The sequence below is a fragment of the Sminthopsis crassicaudata genome, chromosome 6 (genome assembly GCF_048593235.1).
Source record: "Sminthopsis crassicaudata isolate SCR6 chromosome 6, ASM4859323v1, whole genome shotgun sequence".
NCBI lineage: Eukaryota > Metazoa > Chordata > Mammalia > Dasyuromorphia > Dasyuridae > Sminthopsis > Sminthopsis crassicaudata.
The window spans coordinates 137931845-137955123 of NC_133622.1; the positions used below are offsets into that span (position 1 = coordinate 137931845).

The 23279-nt window shown below is 33.7% G+C and overlaps 1 protein-coding gene across 6 annotated transcripts in view; it reads left to right on the plus strand.

Annotated features, from left to right (window-relative positions):
* CENPE (centromere protein E) overlaps positions 1-23279 on the plus strand; it is an 88749-nt gene that overhangs the window by 41885 nt on the left and 23585 nt on the right. For 3 of the 6 annotated variants that reach the window (XM_074275267.1, XM_074275270.1, XM_074275273.1), the window contains 15 exons: positions 542-832; positions 3751-3909; positions 4059-4340; positions 4426-4584; positions 4720-5010; positions 13231-13389; positions 14088-14369; positions 14503-14661; positions 14798-15088; positions 15224-15382; positions 17479-17769; positions 17881-18018; positions 19540-19647; positions 19748-20038; positions 22815-22919. In XM_074275267.1, coding sequence (XP_074131368.1) covers positions 542-832; positions 3751-3909; positions 4059-4340; positions 4426-4584; positions 4720-5010; positions 13231-13389; positions 14088-14369; positions 14503-14661; positions 14798-15088; positions 15224-15382; positions 17479-17769; positions 17881-18018; positions 19540-19647; positions 19748-20038; positions 22815-22919 — 3165 coding nt within the window. The remainder of the gene's footprint in view (positions 1-541; positions 833-3750; positions 3910-4058; positions 4341-4425; positions 4585-4719; positions 5011-13230; positions 13390-14087; positions 14370-14502; positions 14662-14797; positions 15089-15223; positions 15383-17478; positions 17770-17880; positions 18019-19539; positions 19648-19747; positions 20039-22814; positions 22920-23279) is intronic. The other 3 variants (XM_074275268.1, XM_074275269.1, XM_074275271.1) reach the window with 3 other exon arrangements.

Sequence of the window (23279 nt, forward strand, 5' to 3'; positions counted from 1 at the left end):
AAGAGTACCTGTCCTTAACAACCTTGTATTCTATTAAAGCGAGTATTTTATCCACATAAAATCTATTGATAGGAGTGGGGGTATGAGCTCTTTTAGTTCTCTTCTGAATAATCTCCAAATAATATTTATTAAGCCTTTGTTAATCCAAACTTAGCAGCATAAAATGTTTGTTCCATTACCTATTGAAGTTTTCCTTTTCCAAAACTTTTTGAAAAATTTTTTTGAAGACATAGACATAGCAATTATATAAACTCAGACACTTTAATCCAAATTTAATGTGTAGGAATGAGAAATTCATTAATTAATTAACAAGTCTTTCCTTGTTTTTCCAACATTCTTTTCTTTATTGTACTAACTCCCACTTTTACTCTTTCTGATCATTACGAAACAATTTCAGTGACTGCTGCTTTCTTTAAGAGTTGACTCTTTTCATTAGTTCTATTTAAAAACCATAAGTTTTATAATGCCTTTACTTTGAAAACACTTTTTCTTGAGAAAAAAGTAAAATAAGAATCTTAATGGGTAGATTTCTGTTTTAAAGATCCAAGAACTTCAAGAAAAAGAAGAACAAATATTGAATATTAGAAAAGAAGTCACTGAAACTCAGGAGAAAGTGAATGAGATGGAGCAATTAAGAGAGCAATTAAAATCCAGAAATTCCACTCTTGAGAGGATAAAAATGGAGAACCTGGAGATGGCTCAGAAACTCCAAGTGAGTCTAGAAGAAACATCATCAATAACCAAAGAATTAAGTGAATTGAAGAAAATACAGATGGCTCTCCAGTTAGAGAAAGACCAACTTGAACAAAATATTAAAGAAGTTGTAACTAAGGTAAGTGTCACATTTTCCTCCACTTGGTAAATGTGTTTTGTATTTTGGCTTTATAGCACTTAACTTACAGTGTTTTCCAGGGTTTAGCAGAATACTTTAGGCACTTAATAAATATTTATTAGAGGAAAAAAGAAAGCATTTTCCCTTACAGATTGAAACTTTCTTTATGGGAAATAGTAACAGTATACACACACACACACACACAGACACATGCGTGCACACACACGCGTGTGTGTGTATATTATGTGTGTGTAGGTGGATGTGTTTGTAAATAAGTATGGATATGGGATGTGGGTATGTATATAAACATTCTCTTCTAATATTTCCTTCTTTCTCTGCCCTGAGCAAGAATGAGTTACTTTTTATACATTCTTTTGAAACTTTCCAAGATTTTTAAGATTCCTTTTAGCACCTTTTTCATTTTCATTTTTGTCATTCCATATATTCAAACTAAAATAATATATTTTTATTTTATTCTTTAGTAGTTCACAAAAATCTCTTCATAGTTCTCCAAACTCATGTTTTTTGTTTTTTAATTTCTTAAAGCACATTATTAGTAAATTATTGCCTCCCTCAAAAAGAATTGGAGTTTTGTGTATTTTCTTTTTTGTCATTCCCCAACTAATGGCTATTGATTATTTATTTTTAGTTCTCTCTACTAATATTTTGACATCTTTTAAAACTTTTTTTTTTTTTTTTCCTGTTTTTTTACCTCCTTAGGATATAAGACTACTAGAGGGATCATTTGGTCAAAGTTTAGTGATTTTCTATATCATTCAAAATCAATATTCAGAATGATTGGAATAATTCACAGTTTGGAAGCCACTTTTTCCACAACCCTTCCAACACTGCCATTTTTTTGTATTTTAAGTATTCTTTTATGAGGCTCAAGACATTAATTTTTTAATAATAGCTTTTTAATTTCAAAATACATGAAAAGATAGTTTGCAGCATTTACCCTTGCAAAACCTTATGTTCCAAATTTTTGTGCCTTCCCTCCACATTCCTGCCCTAGTCAGCAAATAATATATGTTAAACGTGCAATTCTTCTATACATATTTCTGCATTTATCTTACTGCACAAGAAAATCAGACCAAAAAGGGGGGGAAAATGAGAAAGGGAAAAAAAAAGCAAGCAAACAAACAAAAAAAAAGAGGTGAAAATACTATGTTGTGCTCTACTTTAAGTCTCTATGATCTTCTCTCTGGATGCAGATGGCTCTCTCCATCACAAGTCTATTGGATTGGCCTGAATCACCTCATTGTTGAAAAGAGCCACATCTATCAGAGCTGATCACAGTGTTCTCTTGGTTCTACTGATTTCACTTAGCATCAGTTCATGTCTCTCCAGGCCTTTCTGAAAACATCCTATTGATTGTTTCTTATAGAACAGTAATGTTCTATAACATTCATATACCATAATTTATTCAACTATTTCCCAAATGATGGGCATCCACTCAGTTTCTAGTTCCTTGCCACTACAAAAAGGGTTGGTGTAAACATTTTTGCATATGTAGATCTTTTTCCCTTTTTTGGGGATGTCTTTTGGATACAGACCCAATAAAGATACTGCTGAATCAAAGGGTAGGCAACATTTATCCTTATCTTTTCCTGTTGTCTTAGCCAATCTGAGAGGTGTATAGTGGTACCTCAGAGCTGTCTTAATTTGAATTTCTCTGATCAATAAAGATTTAGAGCATTTTTTCATATGACTAGAAATGGTTTTAATTTCTTCATCTGAAAATTGTTCATATTCTTTTACCATTTATCAATTGGAGAATGGCTTGTATTCCTATAAATTTGAGTCAGTTTTCTATCAATTTTAGAAATGAGACCTTGGATGAATATGTGGGTATAAAATTTTTTTTCCAGTTTTCTGCTTCCTTTCTAATCTGTATTGGTTTTGCTTGAAGAAAATCTTTTTAATTTAAAAGAATCAAAATTATCCATTTTGCATTTTATGATATTCTCCAGTTATTCTTTAGCCATAAATTCCTTCTTTCTCCATATATCTGTGAGTTAGACTATTCCTGGTTCTCCTAATTTGTTTACAATATCACCCTATGTGAATTATGAAGCCATTTTGATCTTATCTTGGTATAGGTATTGATCAGTGCCTAGTTTCTGCCATTTTATTTTTCCAGCAATTTTTGTCATATAGTGAGTTCTTATCCCAAGAAACTGTAATCTTTGGATTTATCAAACACTAGATTACTATAGTCAAATCATTGGTTTTTGATTAAATATTGATGCTATTGTTAAAACACCTCTGACAATTACCAAAGCATGCCAGTATAATCACCTTTGCAAATAAATCAATAGAACTATCACTTTAAATCAAAACATTAGTCATATCTATAAAAATATATTTTATTCTACACTTATGGCCCATAGCTTATCTCCCTAAAGGGAAAAACTATAACAACGATCCAACATTCCAACAAACAATCTATCAATAGCATTTTTGTTTATAGTCTTAATCAGAGTTCTGATCTTTCATTGTGTTTTTCTGCATAATTCCATAATAGAGCTCCCACATTTTTCTGAATTCCTCATAATCTTCATTTCTCTTACTCTAAAAATAAAATGTTTATATAGTATTATATATTATTACTTGTTGTAGCACCACAGTTTGCGCAGTCATTACCCAATCAATGAGTACCCACTTTGTTTCCAGGAACTTGACTACAAAAAAAAAAAAAATGATAATACAGCATAGTAATGTTTTTTCTATGTGCATTTTTTCCATTCAGAGTATATGCTAATGAATAATATCATTGAATCAAAGACTATATATAATTTGATATTTCTGGTATCATGCTAAGTTGTTTTCCAAAATGAAAAAGTAGTATTTAGAAAGAAACAGTAGTGTTTATATATAGTTATTGTAAAGTTTTCTTGGTATTTCTAATAATAAAGGGTCTAGAAACACAAGAAGACCTAAAAATTGCTCAAATGTGTCTGAAGGAACAACAGGAGACAATTGATAAATTGAAAGAATGCATTTCAGATCAGGCATCTCAAGGGTTAAATGATCAAAGAGATTTAAAGAAAATTAATCTTGAACTACAGGAAAACGTGAGTTGATTTGGCGTGGTGTAAGGGGAGGGAGGGGGCTGAGTAACTGACTAGATTTGGAGCATACTGTTTTTATCTTGTTGGAAAACATTTTTTCCTAAAGAACTCTGTAAACCAACTTAACATTTTTTTTTTTTTTTCCTCATAAGATTCAGGAACTTCAGGCAAAACAGGAACAAATTGTTATTGTCAGAGAAGAAACTCAAGAAAAAGTCAATGAAATGGAAAAATTAAAAGAGCAATTAATATCCAAAGATTCTACCCTAAAGAGGATAAATTTGAAAAACCAGGAGCTGATTCAGAAACTCCAAGCCAGTCTTGAAGAAAAAGCATCTGTAACTGAAGAAAGAGACAACTTGACAAAAACACTGATAGTTCTTCAACAGGAGAGCCACCAAATGAAGCAAAATATAAGAGAACTTGAAGCTAAGGTAAATCTTATTGTCTAATAAATATGTGCTTATAAGAATGAAGACATCTAAATATGTATTTGGATTTTTACCCCTTATACCAAAGGATCTGGAGACCGAAGAAGAATTGAAAAATGCTCAGGTGAATCTGAAGCAGCAACAGAGAACAATTGATAAATTAAAAGAATGTGTTTCAGAGAAGACAGCTCAAGTGTCAGAGATTCAAGAAGCTTTAGAGAAAACTAATATTGAACTGCAGGAAAAGGTAGGTTTATTTGTGACTAGGTAACCAATGTGATTATGAATACATGCCTTAATCTTTTTTGAGTAGCCCAGTGGGCCTTTCAGGATATAACTGTATACTTATTTATTTATTTATTTATTTTAAATTTGAAACAAGATTCAGGAGCTTCAAGAGAAAAAGGAGCAAGTGTTGAATGTCAGAGAAGAAATCACTGAGGCTCAGGAAAAACTGAATGAAGTGGAGCATTTGAAGGAGCAATTAAAATCCAAAGATTCTATACTGGAGAGGATAGTGATGGAAAACCTGGAGTTGGCCCAGAAACTCCAGGCAACTCTTGAAGAAGTAACATCTGTCACTGAGGAGAGAGATGAGCTAACAAAGACACAAGAAGCTTTTCACATAGAGAGGGACCAACTAAAAGAAACCATAAGAGACCTTGTAGATAAGGTAAGCATCATCTTATCTCCTTTCTAATAACTATGATTTCTATCAGAAACCAGAAGTCCAAAAGAGACAGAAATATCCATATAAATTTACTATTAATATTTTTATTTCCCCCAGTTCCATGTAAAACAATTTTTCACATTTGTTTTTAAAATTTTGAGTTCCATATTCTCTTCTTTCCTTCACATCCGCACTACCCTTTAGGGCACATGTGAAGTTAAGCAAAACATTTCCACAAAAATCATGTTAAGAAAGAAAAAAAATATTTTCTCACCCCTAGCCCCCCCAAAGTCCTCAAGTTTTAAAAAAAAAAGGATAACTAAATCTGTATTCACAAGCAATCAGTTCTTTTTCTGGGTATGGATAGCATTTTTCATCATAAGTCCTTCAGAATAGTTTTGGATCATTGTATTGCTTAGAATAGCAAGGTCCTTCACAGCTGATCTTCTCACAACATTGCTATTACTTTGTACACAGTACATTTCATTTTGCATGAGTTCATGGAGGACTTTCCAAGTCTATACTATTCCATTGTAATCATATGATTTTCTTGATAATTTTTTTTCCTGAGACAATTGGAGTTAAGTGACTTGCCCAGTGTCACACAGCTAGGAAGTATTAAGAGTCTGAGATCAGATTTGAACTCAAGTTCTCCTGACTTCAGTAGTGCTACTCTATCCACTGTACCACTTAGCTGCCCCTTTGTCTTGATAACTAATTGAAAGATGATATCTAGGCTCCTTTTTTGATCAAGGTTTTCAGGTAGACCAATAATTTTTAAAATTATTTCTCCAACTATTTTCCAGGTCATCTGTTCTTCCAATAAAATATTTCACTTTGTTTTCTATTTTTATTCTTTTGATTTTATTTTATTGTTTCTTGATTTCTCATAAAGTTATTAGTTTCCATTTTCTCAATTCGAATTTTCAAGGACTTATTTTGCTCATTAAGTTTTTGTAACTTCTTTCCCAAATGGCCAATTTTGCTTTTTAAGGCATTCTTCTCCTCCTTACCTTTTTTGTATTTCCTTTTGCACCATTCTCAATACTCCTTCCAGTTTTCAGAATCTCTTTTGAGCTCTTCCATTTTCTGAGATCAGTTCTTCTTCTTTTTTTTTTTTGGATGTAGGAACTTTGACTTTATGATCTTTTGAGTGTGTGTTTTGATCTTCCTTGTCACCATATTAACTTTCTATGGTCAGAATCTTTTTCTGTTGTCTGCTCATTCTTCTAGCCCATTACCTTGGCTTTTTTTTTTTTTTTTTTAATTTTTATTTTATTTTATAATCATAACCTTTTCCCTGACAGTACATATGCATGGGCAATTCTCCACAACATTATCCCTTGGCACCCACCTCCGCCCAGATTCTTTCCCTTCCTCTCCCAACCCCCTCCCCCAGATGGCAGGCAGTCATATACATGTTAAATATATTACAATATATTTTAGATACAATATATGTGTGTAGAACCAAATTTCTTGTTGCACAGGAAGAATTGGATTCAGAAGGTAAAAATACAGTTTACACTCATTTCCCAGTGTACCTTTTCTGGATGTAGCTGATTCTGTCCATCATTAATCAATTGGAATTGGATTAGCTCTTCTCTATGTTGAAGATATCCACTTCCATCAGCATACATCCTCGTACAGTATCATTGTTGAAGTGTATAATGATCTTCTGGTTCTGCTCGTTTCACTTAGCATCAGTTGATGTAAGTCTCTCCAAGCCTCTCTGTATTTCTCCTGTAGGTCATCTCTTACAGAACAATAATATTCCATAACATTCATATACCATACTTTACCCAACCATTCTCCAATTGATGGACATCCATTCATCTTCCAGCTTCTAGCCACTATGAAAAGGGCTGCCACAAACATTTTGACACATACAGGTCCCTTTCCCTTCTTTAGTATTTCCTTGGGATATAAGCCCAGTAGTAGTCTGGCTGGGTCAAAGGGTATGCACATTTTGATAACTTTTTGGGCATAATTCCAGATTGCTCTCCAGAATGGTTGGATTCTTTCACAACTCCACCAACAATGCATCAGTGTCCCAGTTTTCCCACAGCCCCTCCAACATTCATCATTATTTGTTCCTGTCATCTTAGCCAATCTGATAGGTGTGTAATGATATCTCAGAGTTGTCTTAATTTGCATTTCTCTGATCAATAGTGATTTGGAACACTTTTTCATATGAGTGGAAATAGTTTTAATTTCATCATCTGAAAATTGTCTGTTCATATCTCTTGACCATTTTTCAATTGGAGAATGGCTTGATTTCTTATAAATTAAAGTCAATTCTCTGTATATTTTGGAGATGAGGCCTTTATCAGAACCTTTAACTGTAAAAAAGTTTTCGCAATTTGTTACTTCCCTTCTAATCTTGTTTGCATTAGTTTTGTTTGTGCAGAAACTTTTTAATTTGGTGTAATCAAAATGTTCTATTTTGTGATCAATAATGGTCTCTAGTTCTCCCTTGGACACAAACTCCTTCCTCCTCCACAAGTCTGAGAGGTAAACCATCCCATGTTCCTCCAATTTATTTATGATTTCGTTCTTTATGCCTAAATCTTGGACCCATTTTGATCTAATCTTAGTATGTGGTGTTAAATGTGGGTCCATGCCTACTTTCTGCCATACTAATTTCCAGTTTTCCCAGCAGTTTTTGTCAAATAATGAATTCTTATCCCAAAATTTGGGATCTTTGGGTTTGTCAAACACTAGATTGCTATTTTTATTCACTATCTTGCCCTGTGAACCTAACCTATGCCACTGATCAATTAGTCTATTTCTTAGCCAATACCAAATGGTTTTGGTGACTGTTGCAGTTCTAGATCACGTACAGCTAGACCACCTTCACTTAATTTTTTATTCATTACTTCCCTTGAAATTCTCGACCTTTTGTTGTTCCATATGAATTCTGTTGTTATTTTTTCTAGGTTATTAAAATAGTTTCTTGGAAGTCTGATTGGTATAGCACTAAATGAATAGATTAGTTTAGGGAGTATTGTCATCTTAATTATATTTTCTCGGCCTATCCAAGAGCACTGAATGTCTTTCCAATTATTTAAATCTGACTTTATTTGTGTGGAAAGTGTTTTGTAATTTTGCTCATATAATTCCTGACTCTCTTTTGGTAGATATATTCCCAAATATTTTATACTATCGACCGTTATTTTGAATGGAATTTCTCTTTGTATCTCTTGCTGTTGAATTGTGTTGGTAATGTATAAAAATGCTGAGGATTTATTTTGTATCCTGCAACTTTGCTAAAATTCTGAATTATTTCTAATAGCTTTTTAGCAGAGTCTTTAGGGTTCTCTAAGTAGACCATCATGTCATCTGTGAAAAGTGATAATTTGATTTCCTCATTTCCTACTCTAATTCCTTGAAATCTCTTGGCTCTTATTGCCGAGGCTAGAGTTTCTAGTACTATATTGAAAAGTAATGGTGTTAGTGGGCAACCTTGTTTCACTCCTGATCTTATAGGGAAAGGTTCTAGTTTATCGCCATTACATATCATGTTTACTGAAGGTTTTAGATATATGCTCCTTATTATTTTAAGGAATAGTCCATTTATTCCTATACTCGCAAGCGTTTTTAGTAGGAATGGATGTTGGATTTTATCAAATGCTTTTTCTGCATCTATTGAGATGATCATATGGTTTTTATTGATTTGATTATTAATATGGTCAATTATACTAATAGTTTTCCTAATATTAAACCAGCCTTGCATTCCTGGTATAAATCCCACTTGGTCATAGTGTATTATCCTAGGGATGATTTTCTGAAGTCTATTTGCTAATATCTTATTTAAGATTTTAGCATCAATATTCATTAAGGAAAGTGGTCTATAGTTTTCTTTCTCAGTTTTCTATCTACCTGGTTTAGGTATCAGTACCATGTCTGTGTCATAGAAGGAATTTGGTAGGACTCCTTCAATCCCTATTTTTTCAAATAGTTTACATAGCATTGGAGTTAGTTGTTCTTTAAATGTTTGGTAGAATTCACATGTAAATCCATCTGGTCCTGGTGACTTTTTCTTAGGAAGTTGGTTAATAGCTTGGTCTATTTCTTATTCTGAGATGGGACTATTTAGACTACTTACTTCTTCCTCTGTTAATCTGGGCAAGCTATATTTTTAAAGGTATTCTTCCATTTCATTTAAGTTATCGAATTGATTGGCATAAAGTTGAGCAAAGTAGCTCCTAACTATTGTTCTAATTTCCTCTTCATTAGTGGTGAGTTCACCCTTTTCATTTTCAAGACTAACAGTTAGCTTTTTCTCTTTCCTTTTTTTAATCAGGTTTACTAAGGGTTTGTCTATTTTGTTGGTTTTTTCCTAGAACCAACTCTTAGTTTTATTAATTAATTCAATAGTTTTTTTCCTTTCAATTTTATTAATCTCACCTTTTATTTTTTGAATTTCAAGTTTTGTGTTTGTTTGGGGGTTTTTAATTTGTTCCTTTTCTAACAATTTTAGTTGTAAGCCCAATTCGTTGGGCTTCTCTTTCTCTATTTTATGCAAGTAGGCCTGTAGAGATATAAAACTTCCCCTTATTACTGCTTTGGCTGTATCCCACACATTTTGGTATGATGTCTCATTATTGTCATTTTCTTGGGTGAAGTTATTAATTATGTCTATGATTTGCTGTTTTACCCAATCATTCTTTAGTATAAGATTATTTAGTTTCCAATTATTTTTTGGTCTATTTTCCCCTGGCTTTTTATTAAATGTTATTTTGATTGCATTATGGTCTGAAAATGATGCATTTACTATTTCTGCCTTACTGAATTTGATTTTGAAGTTTTTATGCCCTAGTATATGATCAATTTTTGTATAGGTTCCATGAACTGCTGAGAAGAAAGTATACTCCTTTCTGTCTCCATTTAGCTTTTGCCAAAGATCTATCATATCAAACTTTTCTAGTATTCTATTTACCTCTTTGACTTCTTTCTTATTTATTTTGTGGTTTGATTTATCTAATTCTGAGAGTGCAAGGTTGAGATCTCCCACTATTATAGTTTTGCTATCTATTTCCTCTTGCAGTTCTCTTAATTTCTCTTTTAAGAATTTAGATGCTGCACCACTTGGTGCATATATGTTTAATATTGATACTGCTTCATTATTGATGCTGCCCTTTAGCAGGATATAATGCCCTTCCTTATCTCTTTTAATTAGATCAATGTTTGTTTTTGCTTGATCTGAGATGAAGATGGCTACTCCTGGTTTTTTGGTTTTGCCTGAAGCATAATAGATTCTGCTCTACCCTTTTACTTTTAGTTTGAATGTCTCACCCTGTTTCAGGTGTGTTTCCTGTAAACAACATATAGTTGGATTCTGACTTTTAATCCAGTCTGCTAACTGCTTCCTCTTTATGAGGCAGTTTGCCCCATTTACATTTATGGTTTGAAGGACTAATTCTATATTGCTTGCCATCCTACTAACCCCTGCTTATGCTTTTCCCCTTTCCTTCCCTTTTACCCCCCTATCCAGTATTAAACTGGTGAACACCACTTGCTTTTCACAGCCCTCCCTTTTTAGGATCCCTTTTCCATCTTAAAGATCCTCCCCTTATTTTACCCCTTTTCCTCAAAATTTCTGTATTCCCTTCCCCTTAGCTTACTCCTTCCCTTTCACTTTTCAATGAAGTGGAAGAAGTTTCACCATAAATCCAAGATGTCTATTGATACACACTAAGTTCATCTCCCTCCTTTCTTTCTCTCAGATATAATAGGTTACCTTTGCCTCTTCATGAGATGTAGTACCACCACTTTACACTTTTTTATGTTATAATTTCCTTTCCACCTCTAGTTTCTAAGACAAATTGTACATATGTTCTTTACATATTTTTTTTGGCAGAAGTATAGTTCTCAAGATTTCTTTTTACCTTTTTAGAAATCTCTTGAGTTCTATATTTAAAGATCAAACCTTTTATGTAGGTCTGGTTTTTTCATCAAAAATAGATGGAATTCATTTATTTCGTTAAATGTCCATCTTCTTCCCTGGAAAATGATGCTCATTCTTGCTGGGTAAGTTATTCTTGGCTGCATACCAAGTTCCTTAGCCTTTCGGAATATCATGTTCCAGGCCCTGCGTTCTTTTAATGTGGACGCTGCTAGATCCTGGGTTATCCTTATTGTGGATCCTCCATATCTGAATTGATTTTTTTCTAGCAGCTTCCAATATCTTTTCCTTTGTCTGATGGTTCTTGAACTTGGCCACTATATTTCTTGGCGCTTTGATTTTAGGGTCCCTTTCAGTAGGTGATCGATGAATTTTTTCAATGTCTATTGTACCCTCTGTTTCCAGAATGTCTGGGCAGTTCTCTTTGATAATTTCCTCGAAAATGGTGTCCAAGCTCTTTTTTTCCTCACATTTTTCAGGGAGTCCAATTATTCTCAAGTTGTCTCTCCTGGATCTGTTTTCCAGGTCTGTTGTCTTTCTAATAAGGTACTTGCATTCTTTTCAATTTTTTCATTTCTCTGGTTTTGCTTGACTACCTCTTGGTTTCTCCTTGATTCATTCACTTCTATTTGTTCCAGTCTAATTTTCAATGATGTATTTTCTTCACTCACTTTTTTTATATCTCTTGGTAAATTGTCCAATTGAGTTTTTATCTTCTATGGAATTTTTTTCCATTTTATTTTTTAGAGAGCTGTTTTCTTTTTCCAGCTCACTAATTTTGTTTTCCTTGGAGTTGTTTACCTTTTCCAGCTCACTAATCTTGTTTCTCAATGATTTTATTTCTTTATCCACTCTGTCTTTGAATGCATGGGATGACTTCTCCAGGCTCTCTTGCCAAGCTTCCCTTTCCTTTTCCCATTTCTCTTCCAGCTCTCTTGTGAGAGCCTTTTTGATTTCCTCTATGAGATTCTTTTGTATTGAGGAGCAGATCATATTCCCCTTAGGTGATTCATCTGGGGACAGTCTGTTCCTAGTCTCCTCAGCATTTGAAGTCTGCTCCCTCTCCACACAGAAGCTGTCAATGGTTAGAGCCCTTTTGAATTTTTTGTTCATTTTGTCATAGTAGGAATCGAAGAAAACAAACTGACAAGAGAAACAATTGGTCTGTTTTACGGGGGATGGGGCTGAATGGTATTAATGGGCTTCCTCTACAGACTGGGGGTCGGGCAGCAGAGAGACACTAACAGAACAGCAATGACTGTACTGAGTCTGCGCTCTGAGGCTCTGAGAATGTGCTGAGTCAGTCCAGGTGGGGGTTGGGGGTGGCCGGGCTCTGAGAGACGCTGGCTTTCCGGGGTTTTAATCTTCAACTCCGGTCTTTACACCCTCTCCGCTGCTCCTGGCTTGCTGCCAAGACGGAGTATCCACATTGGGGTAAAAGTCTTTTCTCTGAAACGGCAGAGATCGTACCCCTCCCCCTGTGGTCTGAACTGTGTGAGCTGTCTGTCTTGCTCTGGCTGCCTGCCCTCAGGCTGCACCCAGTCTGATTGACCCTCCCCCGAGCAAACACAGACCTTTTCTGGTGACTTTCAAGGATGTCTTCTCTTGGTGATTATTTGTGGATTTCTTTCTGGGTCAAGCATTAAGTCTGAGACTTGTCATGAAGTAAGTTCTGAGAGAAAACACGGAGCTCAAGCAGCTGTGCGCCTCCACGCCGCCATCTTGGCCGGAAGTCTACCTTGGCTTTTAACTCTGTTAAAGTAGGTCTCTGTTTCCAGAGTGCACTGTCCCAGGCTATTTTCAGAGATCCTTCTAGGCATCAGAAATGATCACTTGAGCCCTGGAACTTTGAGGAGTGTCCCCTCTACTGTGGCTGTAGGTTCTAGTGTATTGAAGCAACAGAATCTTTCCTCAGTTTAAAGATACTTCCTGTGAAGTGAGATCTCCAGGAAGCTGCAGCTGCCACGACCACCCATGCCTACTCCTGGTTTTCTGATTTCCCAAGGCATGTCATCCTACTGAGAGACCTTGGCAACTGATCTTCTAAGTCATCTTTGATATCTCTGGGCTGAGAGGTCTAGAAACCACTGTGACTGCACACTAGACTCACACTGATGCCACAGACCTTTCCTGCTGAGCTTCTCAGTTATCTACAGTTTGAAAATGCTCTATTTCATGTTTTTGTGTGTTCTGATGCTATAAAATTTGTTTAGCATTATTTAAAGGAATCTGGAGTGGTTTGGGGGAACTAGGTAAACCTTTATATACTCTCTTGTCTCTTGTCTCCTTATAAATATTTTTCTCTTCAATCCCAAAAGGATCTGGAAACACAAGGAAACCTAAAAATTGTTCAGATGCATCTGAAGGAGCATCAAGAGACAATTGATAAACTAGAAGAATGTGTTTCAGAGAAGACAGCTCAAGTATCAGAGATGCAAGAAGCTTTAGAGAAAACTAATACTGAACTGAAGAAAAGGGTTGGTTTCTTTTCCCTTTTAAAAATATTTTTATTTCCCCTATAAAACAGTTTTTTATATTTTTAAAAAATTTTTGAGTTCCAAATTCTCTTCCTTCTTCCCCATCCCTACTCTCCCAATTGAGAAAGACTTATGTAAATCTATGTAAAACATTTCCATAAAAGTCATGTTGAGGAAGAAAACGAACGTTTACCTCTTCCTTCTCTCCCAAAAAAAACCCTCAAGAAAATTAAAATGATTTAAAAAAAAAACTTCTTGATTTTGTATTCAGACACAATCAATTCTTTTTCTAAGTATGGATATCATTTTTTCATCAAAGAATAGTTTTGAATCATTGTATTGCTAAGAATAGCAAAGTTATTCACGGCTGATCATCCCACAACATTGCTATCACAATGTATTTCACTTTGCTTGAGTTCATGGAGGACTTTCTAAGTTTTTTCAAGAACATTCTGCCCATTTCTTTACAGAACAATATTATTCCATCATAATCATAGGCCACAATTTATTCAGCCATTCCCCAAAGGAGCTGCTATAAATATTTGTTGTACATATATATAAGAGTTGGTTTCTTTATTCATGAGTAACTGATAAAATTGTGTATATCGTTTCTTAATCTTTTTTGAGGAACCCAGTAGGCCTTTCAGGACATAACTATACAAATTTTTAAACAATTTTTTATTTGAAATAAAATACAGGAGCTTCAGGAGAAAACAAAGCGAGATTTTAATGTCAAAGAAGTCACTGAGACTCAGGAAAAAGTGAATGAAGTGGAACATTTAAAGGAACAGTTAAAATTGAAAGATTATACTCTGGGAAGGATAGAGAGAGAAAACATGGAGCTGGCTCAGAAATTCCAGGCAGTTCTTGAAAAAGCAACATTTGTCACTGAGGAGAGAGATGGATTAACAAAGACACAAGTGGCTCTTCACATAGAAAGGGATCAACTAAAAGAAACCATAAGAGACTTTATAGCTAAGGTAAGCATCACATTATCTCACTTCTAATAACTATGGTTTATAAGAAACCAGAACTTCAAAAAAGAAATAGTCGTGTCTGTACAATCTTATAAATATTTTTCTTGAATCTTCTTTTCCTTTCCAACCCCAAAAGGATCTGGAAACACAAGAAAAACTAAAAATTGTTCAGATGAATCTAAAGGAACATCAAGAGACAATAGATAAATTAAAAGAATGTGTTTCAGAGAAGACAGCTCAAGTGTCAAAGATTCAAGAAGCTTTAGAGAAAACTAATGCTGAATTGCAGGAAAGGGTAGGTTTCTTTATCTGTGACTAGGTAACTAATGTAGTTATGAATACATACCTTAATCTTTTTTGAGTAGCCCAGTGGACCTTTTAGTATATAACTGTTTATACTAAATTGACATTTTTTCTAAATTTGAAACAAGATTCAGGAGCTTCAAGAGAAAAAAGAACAAGTGTTGAGTGCCAGAGAAGAAGTCACTGAGGCTCAGGAAAAACTGAATGAAGTGGAACATTTAAAGGAGCAATTAAAATCCAAAGATTGTACTCTGGAGAGGATAATGATGGAAAAGTTAGAGCTAGCTCAGAAACTCCAGGCATGTCTTGAGGAAGCAACATCTGTCACTGAGGAGAGAGATGAGCTAACAAAGACACAAGAGGCTTTTCACATAGAAAGGGACCAACTAAAAGAAACCATAAGAGATCTTGTAGATAAGGTAAGCATCATCTTATCTCATTTCTATTAACTATGGTTTTATAAGAAACCAGAATTCCAAAATATAGACAGTCATATTTGTAAAATCATTATAAATATTTTTCTTGAATCTTATTTTCCTCTCCAACCTTAAAAGGATTTGGAAACACAAGAAGAACTAAAAATTGTCCAAATGAATCTGAAGGAACACCAAGAGACAATTGATAAACTAAAAGAATGTCTATCAGAGAAGACAGCTCAAGTGTCAGAGACTCAAGAAGCTTTAGAGAAAACTAATGCTGAACTACAAATAAGAGTAGGTTTCTTTCTCTTTTGTTTTTTGTTTTATAGATGTATTTAATTTTCAAAACACAGAACAAAACAAGCATTTCCATAACAGTACTATAAAAAAAGATAATTGCACATGAAACTGTAACTCTTCTACAAACAAGTTTCTATTCTCTCCAAATATACAGCAAAGCTACTTTGTAAATTTTTTTCCTTTTTTTCTTTCCCTTTTTCCACACTGCCCTAGAGATAACTACCATTAAACATATATAGGTATATAATACAAAATTATTCTATACATACCTCAATTTTTCTGTTCTTTTTCTGGTTGCAGAAAGCATCTTCATATAACCTTTAATGATAATTTATTCATAATAATCAAAATGACTTCCTTGCTTGAAGTCATTTTAAAAACAATATTGCTGTTATTTGAGTATGGTGTTTAGGTTCTGCTCATTTCATTCTTCATCATTTCGTTCGTCTTTCTATGAAAAGATCTTTCTGATATCATTGAGTTCATCATTTCTTATAGTACAATAGCATTCCATCACAACCATACACACAGTTTGTTCAGCCTTTCCCCAGTTGATGGGTGTACCTGCATTTTCTAGTTCTTTGCCATCACAAAGATAGCTGCAATAAACATCTCATTCACATTGAGTTATAATTTCTATTTCTGAATTCCTCTCACCTTATTTTTACTATTTTTTTCCCCTCAGATTCTCTTTTTAACCTTGTCCCTGATACTTTATCTTCTTCCCCTATCTTTCACCCCCCATTTTAACCATCTCTCCAAGAATCTTCACATCCCTTCTAAGTCCCTGGACACAATTTTTAAAATGACATTAAGAAGGAATGGAGGCCTAGGACAATATTACCTACAACTCAAGAGATAAAACATAATTATAATAATAAACTGCCAAAAATTCTCATTGGACAAACAACTTATCTGGAGAAAATATCAAGAAAAGACAATAAAAGAATTGTCAGACTATGTGAAAGTTATAGCCAAAAAGAGAATCTGGACAAATAATAATTAGAAATTATGAATGAAAATCACCCTGAAGTCATAGAACAAGAGGGTGAAATAGAAATTTTTTTCAAAATCTACTATTCACCTCCTACAAGAGATCACTGGAGGAAAACTTACAGGAATTTTATAGCCAAATTTCAAAATTACCAGGTTAAGAAGTAAATGTTGCAGTCAACAAGAAAAAACAATTTAAATACAGCAGAAATAGAGTCAGGATTTCACAAACCTCACAGCTTCTACTCTAAACGATCCTAAGTTTTATGGCATATTTCAAAGAGCAAAAGATCTAGGGTTGCCTCAAAGAATAACTTATACAGCAAAGTTGAATATAATACAGAATGGGAAAAAGTGGACATTTTATGAACTGAAAAACTTTCCGTATTTGCAACAGAAAGATCAGAGCTCACTGGCAAATTCTACATAAAAAATCCAGAAAAAAAAATGTTATTGTTTGTTTGTTTTTTGTTTGTCCTTTGTTCTCAAAGAGGATCATGGTATCAGGAAAATGACTTGCAAGTGAATTAAATTTATATGAGATTATAAATTACTCATTAAAATCAAACTGTTTATAATAACATTTTTATATTTTATTATTTATAAGTATTCTTCAAATAATTATTATTACCAAGGTAGTTTGAAAGAAAGATTGGGGCTGGGTTGTATGTGATGGGGTAATTCTAAGAAACAAAATTGAATTAAAAAAAATAAAAGGAAGCAATTATAAAATGGTGGCATGAAAGAAAGAACTAATCTTGCTCTCATCTGAGTTGAAGAGGAAATATCATGAACATCTGAAAGGATATAGAAGTTTTCTGTACATTTAGAGAGGTGAGAAAATTGGGGTCTGGGTGAGGATTTTAGGTGAGCAGAGGAAAAAAACATGAGGGCAAGAAAATTCCAGATGGGAGAAGATGTCATGATAGTTTTTGGATTTAGGGTTGTTTTTTTTTTTTAAATTTGTTTGTTTTGAGTTTTTTTGTAATTAGGTAAAAATAAGGTTGTGAATAACCTGTCTTAATTGTTTTGAGTAGCCCAGTGAGCCTTGCAGGACATAACTGTTAAATTTTTTTTTTTTTTAATCCAAAAACAAGATACAAGAGCTTCAGGAAGAAAAGGAGCAAGTTTTTAATGTCAGAAAAGAAGTTATTGAAGCTCAGGAAAAAATGAATGAGATGGAACATTTGAAAGAACAATTAAAATCCAAAAATTTTACTCTGGAAAGGATAGAGATAGAAAATCTGGAGCTGGCTCAGAAACTCCAAGACAATCTTGAAGAAATAGCGTCAGTAACTAAGGAGAAAGATGGATTAACAAAGACACAAGAGGCTCTTCACATAGAGAGGGACCAATTGAAAGAAACCATAAGGGACCTCCTAGCTAAGGTAAGCTTCACTGTCTAGTTAAATGTGTTTTTTTGAGTACCAAGTCTTTTAGAAAGGCCAAAAAAAGTTAGGATAATAATATTATAAATGGATTTTCTTTTAATATTAAAGGATCAAGAAATACAAGAAAAACTAAAATTTGCTGAGATGACAATTGATAAATTAAAAAAATGCATTTCAGAGAAGACAAGTCAAGTATTAAAGAGTCAAGAAGTTTTAGAGAAAAACAATTCAGAACTTCAGGAAAAAGTAGGTTTGGGTTTTGAGCTGAATATTTGTCTACTAGGACCTATTGCTTTAATATTGTAAAACATAGTGGTCCTTTCCAAAGTAAGCTTTGTGATGATATTAAAGGAAATATGAATCTCTTTTATTATTTCCTTTGACATAGTAGATGAACTATTTTATTTATTTTGTAGTTACTTTGTATGGACTTCATTTCAGTTTTTCCTTTTTTTTTTTTTTTTTTTTTTTTTTTTTACTACTATATAGAAAGACTGCCAAGTTTTTGTGGTTTTACTTTGTAAACTGTTATTTTGTTTAAGCTATTGTCTCAGGCAATTTCTTTGCTGATTCCCTAGGATTCTCTAAGCAAATTACATTTTGCCTCTATCTGGATAGATACTCAACATATTTAGAAACAGAGCTTCTTTCCCCACTTAAACTCCTTTCTCCTCTAACTTCTCCAATCTTTGATAAAGTACTAAAGAATTGCTAATAAAACATTTGGGTTAGACAAACAAGCAAACTCATTTAGAGAATGTAGATTAATCCTTTAACTCTGACATTGTGGTAGTAATAATAACCATTGTATTTAAGCAAATTTTCATTGCATGTTGACTTTATTTCTCTGTTTGCATTTTATGTGTGTATATATTGTCCTCATGCTTTTCTGAATTCTTCATATTCATCATTACTTACATATTAGTAAGGAATGCCATTACAGTCATCACATAGGTAATTTGTTCATCTGTTCCACATTTATTGGGCATATTTTTCATTTCCTGTTTTTGTTGTCACAAATAATTCTTTATGGACATTTTAAGTACCTATAGGTCTTTCCTTTCTTGTTAGTACTGCTTCCCTTCTCCTGAGACAGCATCTCAGGAGTAGAAATATTTTTTGTCAAAGGGAATAAAGAATTTAGTAACATTTCTTGAATAACTCCAAATTTACTTCCATGATCAACTAATTTTATTGCAATTTCATTGCATTTATTATTTCATGACATAGCAATTACAGTTTAAAGCTTATCTCTCTAGACTTTTTCACTGATCTGCATTTAATTTTAGTAACTTCAGCTGAGGTCTGTTAGCATCTGGCCCCTTTTTTTCCAGAGAGCATGATATTCCAAAAATTTTATTCCTCAAAATTACTATTGTCTAGCTCTACAAAGTATTCTTTTGGAAATTTGATTGTAGAAGCCCTAAAATTATAATTTAGGTGATTTAAGTAATACTGTCATTTTTACCGTATTGACACAAAAACATTTATATTTGAGAGGGTTTTGCCTCTTGTACCCTTTTTATTTAGGATTTTTTCCCCCTTTGTATAATTTCGAAAGTTGTAAACTTTTTTTGAGGATTCAAAATGAAATAATTTGTTGACTCTGCTAGTGAACTTTCCAGTTGTGTGTGTGTGTGTGTGTGTGTGTGTATACATATACTTTTCTCTTAAACTTTGTTTTATATTTCTCTAAATTTCTTATGTTCAGTACATATTATTTATTATATATTACATATATATTCACATATGACTTTTTGTATTTAGATGCAAATGATTACTGATAAATTGAAAAGGGATTTATCAGAAAAGGAAGCTCAGATCTTCAGTATTCAAGAAGATCTAGAGAAAACAAATAATGAATTACAACAAAAGGTAATAGGAACATGTTAATTGAGCCTTACTATAAGACTATATTTTCATATATATTCATGTACCATATAATTTTTTTTTTTTTTTCAACTTATGTCTCAAGAGCCTAAAGCTTCAAGAAACAGAAGAGATGCTTCTTAGTATGAGAAAGGAGGTGAATGAGACTAAGCTAGAAAGACAATTGCTGTGTCAGTTGGAGGAGCAGTTAAAGATGATGAATCACACATTGTCCATGGTAGAGACAGAAAAAATGAACTTGACTCAGAAACTTGATTCAGGCCTCAGTAAAATGAATACTGTTATCAAGGAAAGAGATGCCCTGCAGGAGGCAGAGAAGGCTCTCCAAATGGAAATAATCCAATTGAAAGAAAGTCTAAAGAAGAGTAGAATGGTGGTAAGAAGTGTTTTACTCTTATTGATAAACTGTTCTTGGCTTAACACAAAGGATATGTTGTTCAAGCTATGAACCAAGGCTTTCAGAAAGGAAGGAGTAGAAGGATCATGTTGTTCCATTCCCTTACTTCCATTTGTTCCTCACAAACTTGTTAGATAGCCTAGCCAACTTATCTCTTTTTACAAAAGAAAAAAAACTCATGCTCAGATTAAGTGAGTAGCCTAAAGTCATAGAATTAATAAATTTTTGGGCCTAAGGCTAGAATCTAGGTTTCTCACTACTAGTCACTCACAAGTCTTATGCCTGCTTTAAGTATAAAGCTCTATCAATATGCATGGTGGTAATATAGTAATCAAATCAATCAATTAAGCATTTATGAAGAACTTGCTATGTGTAGAAAGTATTATCCAATTATATCATGCTGTTCAGATCCATATTGGTGCACTATGAACCTCCAAATCACTCTCCTTCCTTCCAGATTATCTCTGATATATATCTCTCTAGCCCAACACTTAACATCTTTGTGACAAATTCTGTATTCATCTTGATGATTCTTCTAGCATCTTCACGTCCCAGCAACCTCACTTCCCATATTCTTTATCTCCACTCTCTCTCACCTACCTATAGAAGGTGATCTTCCTTGGATATTACCAAACTCTGAATTATTCTGGGTCTTAAATGCTGAACTCTGACGCAAGGAAAATCTGATCTGAGCAATAAGGAAGAAATAAGTACAGGGATGGAGATGATGGGAACCCTAGGATGCCGAGAGGAATAGAAGTGATCACTGTCTCCTAAAGTTTGTTAATAGAGAGGGGACAATTAGGCTGAATTTGATATGCAGCCTAGACTTGGGAAGACCAGAATTCAGAGAGTTTGGAGGAAAGACAATAAATCTATAGGCTTCCTTGTGCTAAAATCCTACAAGGGAAATAGCTAAAGCACATTTTGAGTGTTTCAAGAGTGAAATTCTGAAGAAACTTCAAGAGGATCAAATCCTCTTAAGAGATCAATTAGAGAACCATTTTAGGAAAGATACAAACAAAAGATCGAAGGCAGAGCAGAATGTCAATGTGACTTAGTTTTTAAAAAAATATTAGAATAGAAAAATCCTAGAATGAGCTGAGGCAACATGAAGAGCAAAGATGATCAAAGAATAAATGGAACTTTTGTATGGAGTTGAGGTTTATGAATCATATATTATATCATACTATAATTTGTTTCTCACAACTCCATGAGTTAGATGTTATTATTATCTCCATTTTACATATGAGACTGAGAGGGGTTAATGTGGCTCAGGACCACATTGCTATTAAGTATCTGAAGAGGGATTTCAACCCAGGTTTTGTAGTGGTAAAGCCACTCTACCAGGCTGTTTCTCCAAGTCATTCACTCTGAATGAAAGTGTCCAGTCACTTCTTACCTACTTTTTCTGTTAGGCCTCTTTTTCTCCCTCCTGCTCACCCTACCCCCTACTTTTCTGTAGTTACTCTTCATTTCTTATCCTCTGTGACACTCCATGGTTTTCACTCTTATCTGGATATTACTCAATTTCCTTTATTAGTCTTTCTCCTCCTCCCCTCTTAAGTGTCTCTCCCAAGATTTGTTCTAGGCTCTCATCTCATCTCTGTTCATTTCCTTCATGATTGCATTCACTCCCATGGTTTTAGGTTTTATACTATTAAATTCAGATTTATATTTGAATTTAATTATATCAAATTTTATTCTATTAAATTCCCCTGGCACTTCAGACACAAGATTTCTAAGATTTATTACCTCAGACCTGCCCCAGGTTTTTTTACATCTTCCTAGGTATCCAGCTTTGAAACTTCATAGTTATCTTTAACTCTGCCATATCTGCCACCCTCACTTGTCAAATGATTGTTTGCTAAGTCCTGTCATTGTCTCTATAATATCTTGTACTTCTCTCTCACTTTTTATACGATTTCCTCCACTCCAGACCTGGCCCTTGTCACTTCTCAACTGGAATGTTGAAATAATAACCCCAAAGGTCTCCCTGTCTAATATTTCTTCCACTCTTCTGTACATCTTTTAGTACTTGAATTTAACCTGCAAATACATCAGTGTACGGAGCATGTAGATCAGGGAGGGAGAGGAAAAAAAAAATTTGGAACTCAAAAATCTTGCAAAACTGAGTGTAGAAAAAACTCTGTACATATAATTGGAAATAAAATAAAATGAGTTAACTCTTTTTAAAAATTTAATTTAAAAAAGACTTGATTTATACCACTCCCCTTTCCACACTATACATTCCAACCAAACCAGACTACTAACTTTATTGTAATTTGCTTCTATTTCCTTCCTCATCTTCTCTGTTTAAATGTTTGCTTTTCCTTCAATTTGCTCAGATCAGATACCACTCACTTTCTCCAGAAAGCTTTTCCTGATCTCATAGATTTCCTATCTCATCTGTCAAATCAGATATTTTTAAGATGCTTTTCACAATACCTGGCAGGTAATTATTTATAGCCTATCTACAACTATTATAAGAAATATTTGTAGCCATAAAATCACAGAACTTAGTTACAAGCAAATGCATGGATTTCTAACTAATTTCTCAAGAGCTTCAACTGTTGACAGATACTGGGAAGCTGGGAACAATCAGGTTTAATTTTTTTTTTTTCTGTTTTGTGAAACTCCCAAACATGTATGTCTGTGTTCTAAAATATAATAGTTTACAGGGTCCATATTGGATTCAATTACTACTGAATACAATACACGAATAAAATTTATTTTCTTGAAATTTCACCCACAGGATCAACAGAAGCCTAAAGAGCTGGTAAACATTGAAGCAAACACAAGAGAGGACATCAAACAACATTCTATTGAAAGTCTTAAGGAAAAATATATACAGATAAACGTAAGTGTCAACAATTTAAACTACTAAGATAGTAGTTTCTTTCTGAGTAATTTTAGTTTATCTCTAAAGGGATACATACAGAAACTTAAAATATAGTCTTAAGACGGTGGTATCAAAATCAAATAAAACTGGATCCCTGAAACCACTTATTGTCTTAGAAAACCAAAAATTATTCTATGTTGTTTTGGTTTTTTTTCAGTCATGTCCGACTCTCTTTGACCCTATTTGGGATTTTCTTGACAAAGATACTAGAGTAGATTCCTATTTCCTTCTCCAGCTAATTTGACAGTTAAGGAACTGAGGCAAATAGTGTAGTGTCTGGACCCAGATTTAAACTCAGGAAGATAAGTCACTGTGCCA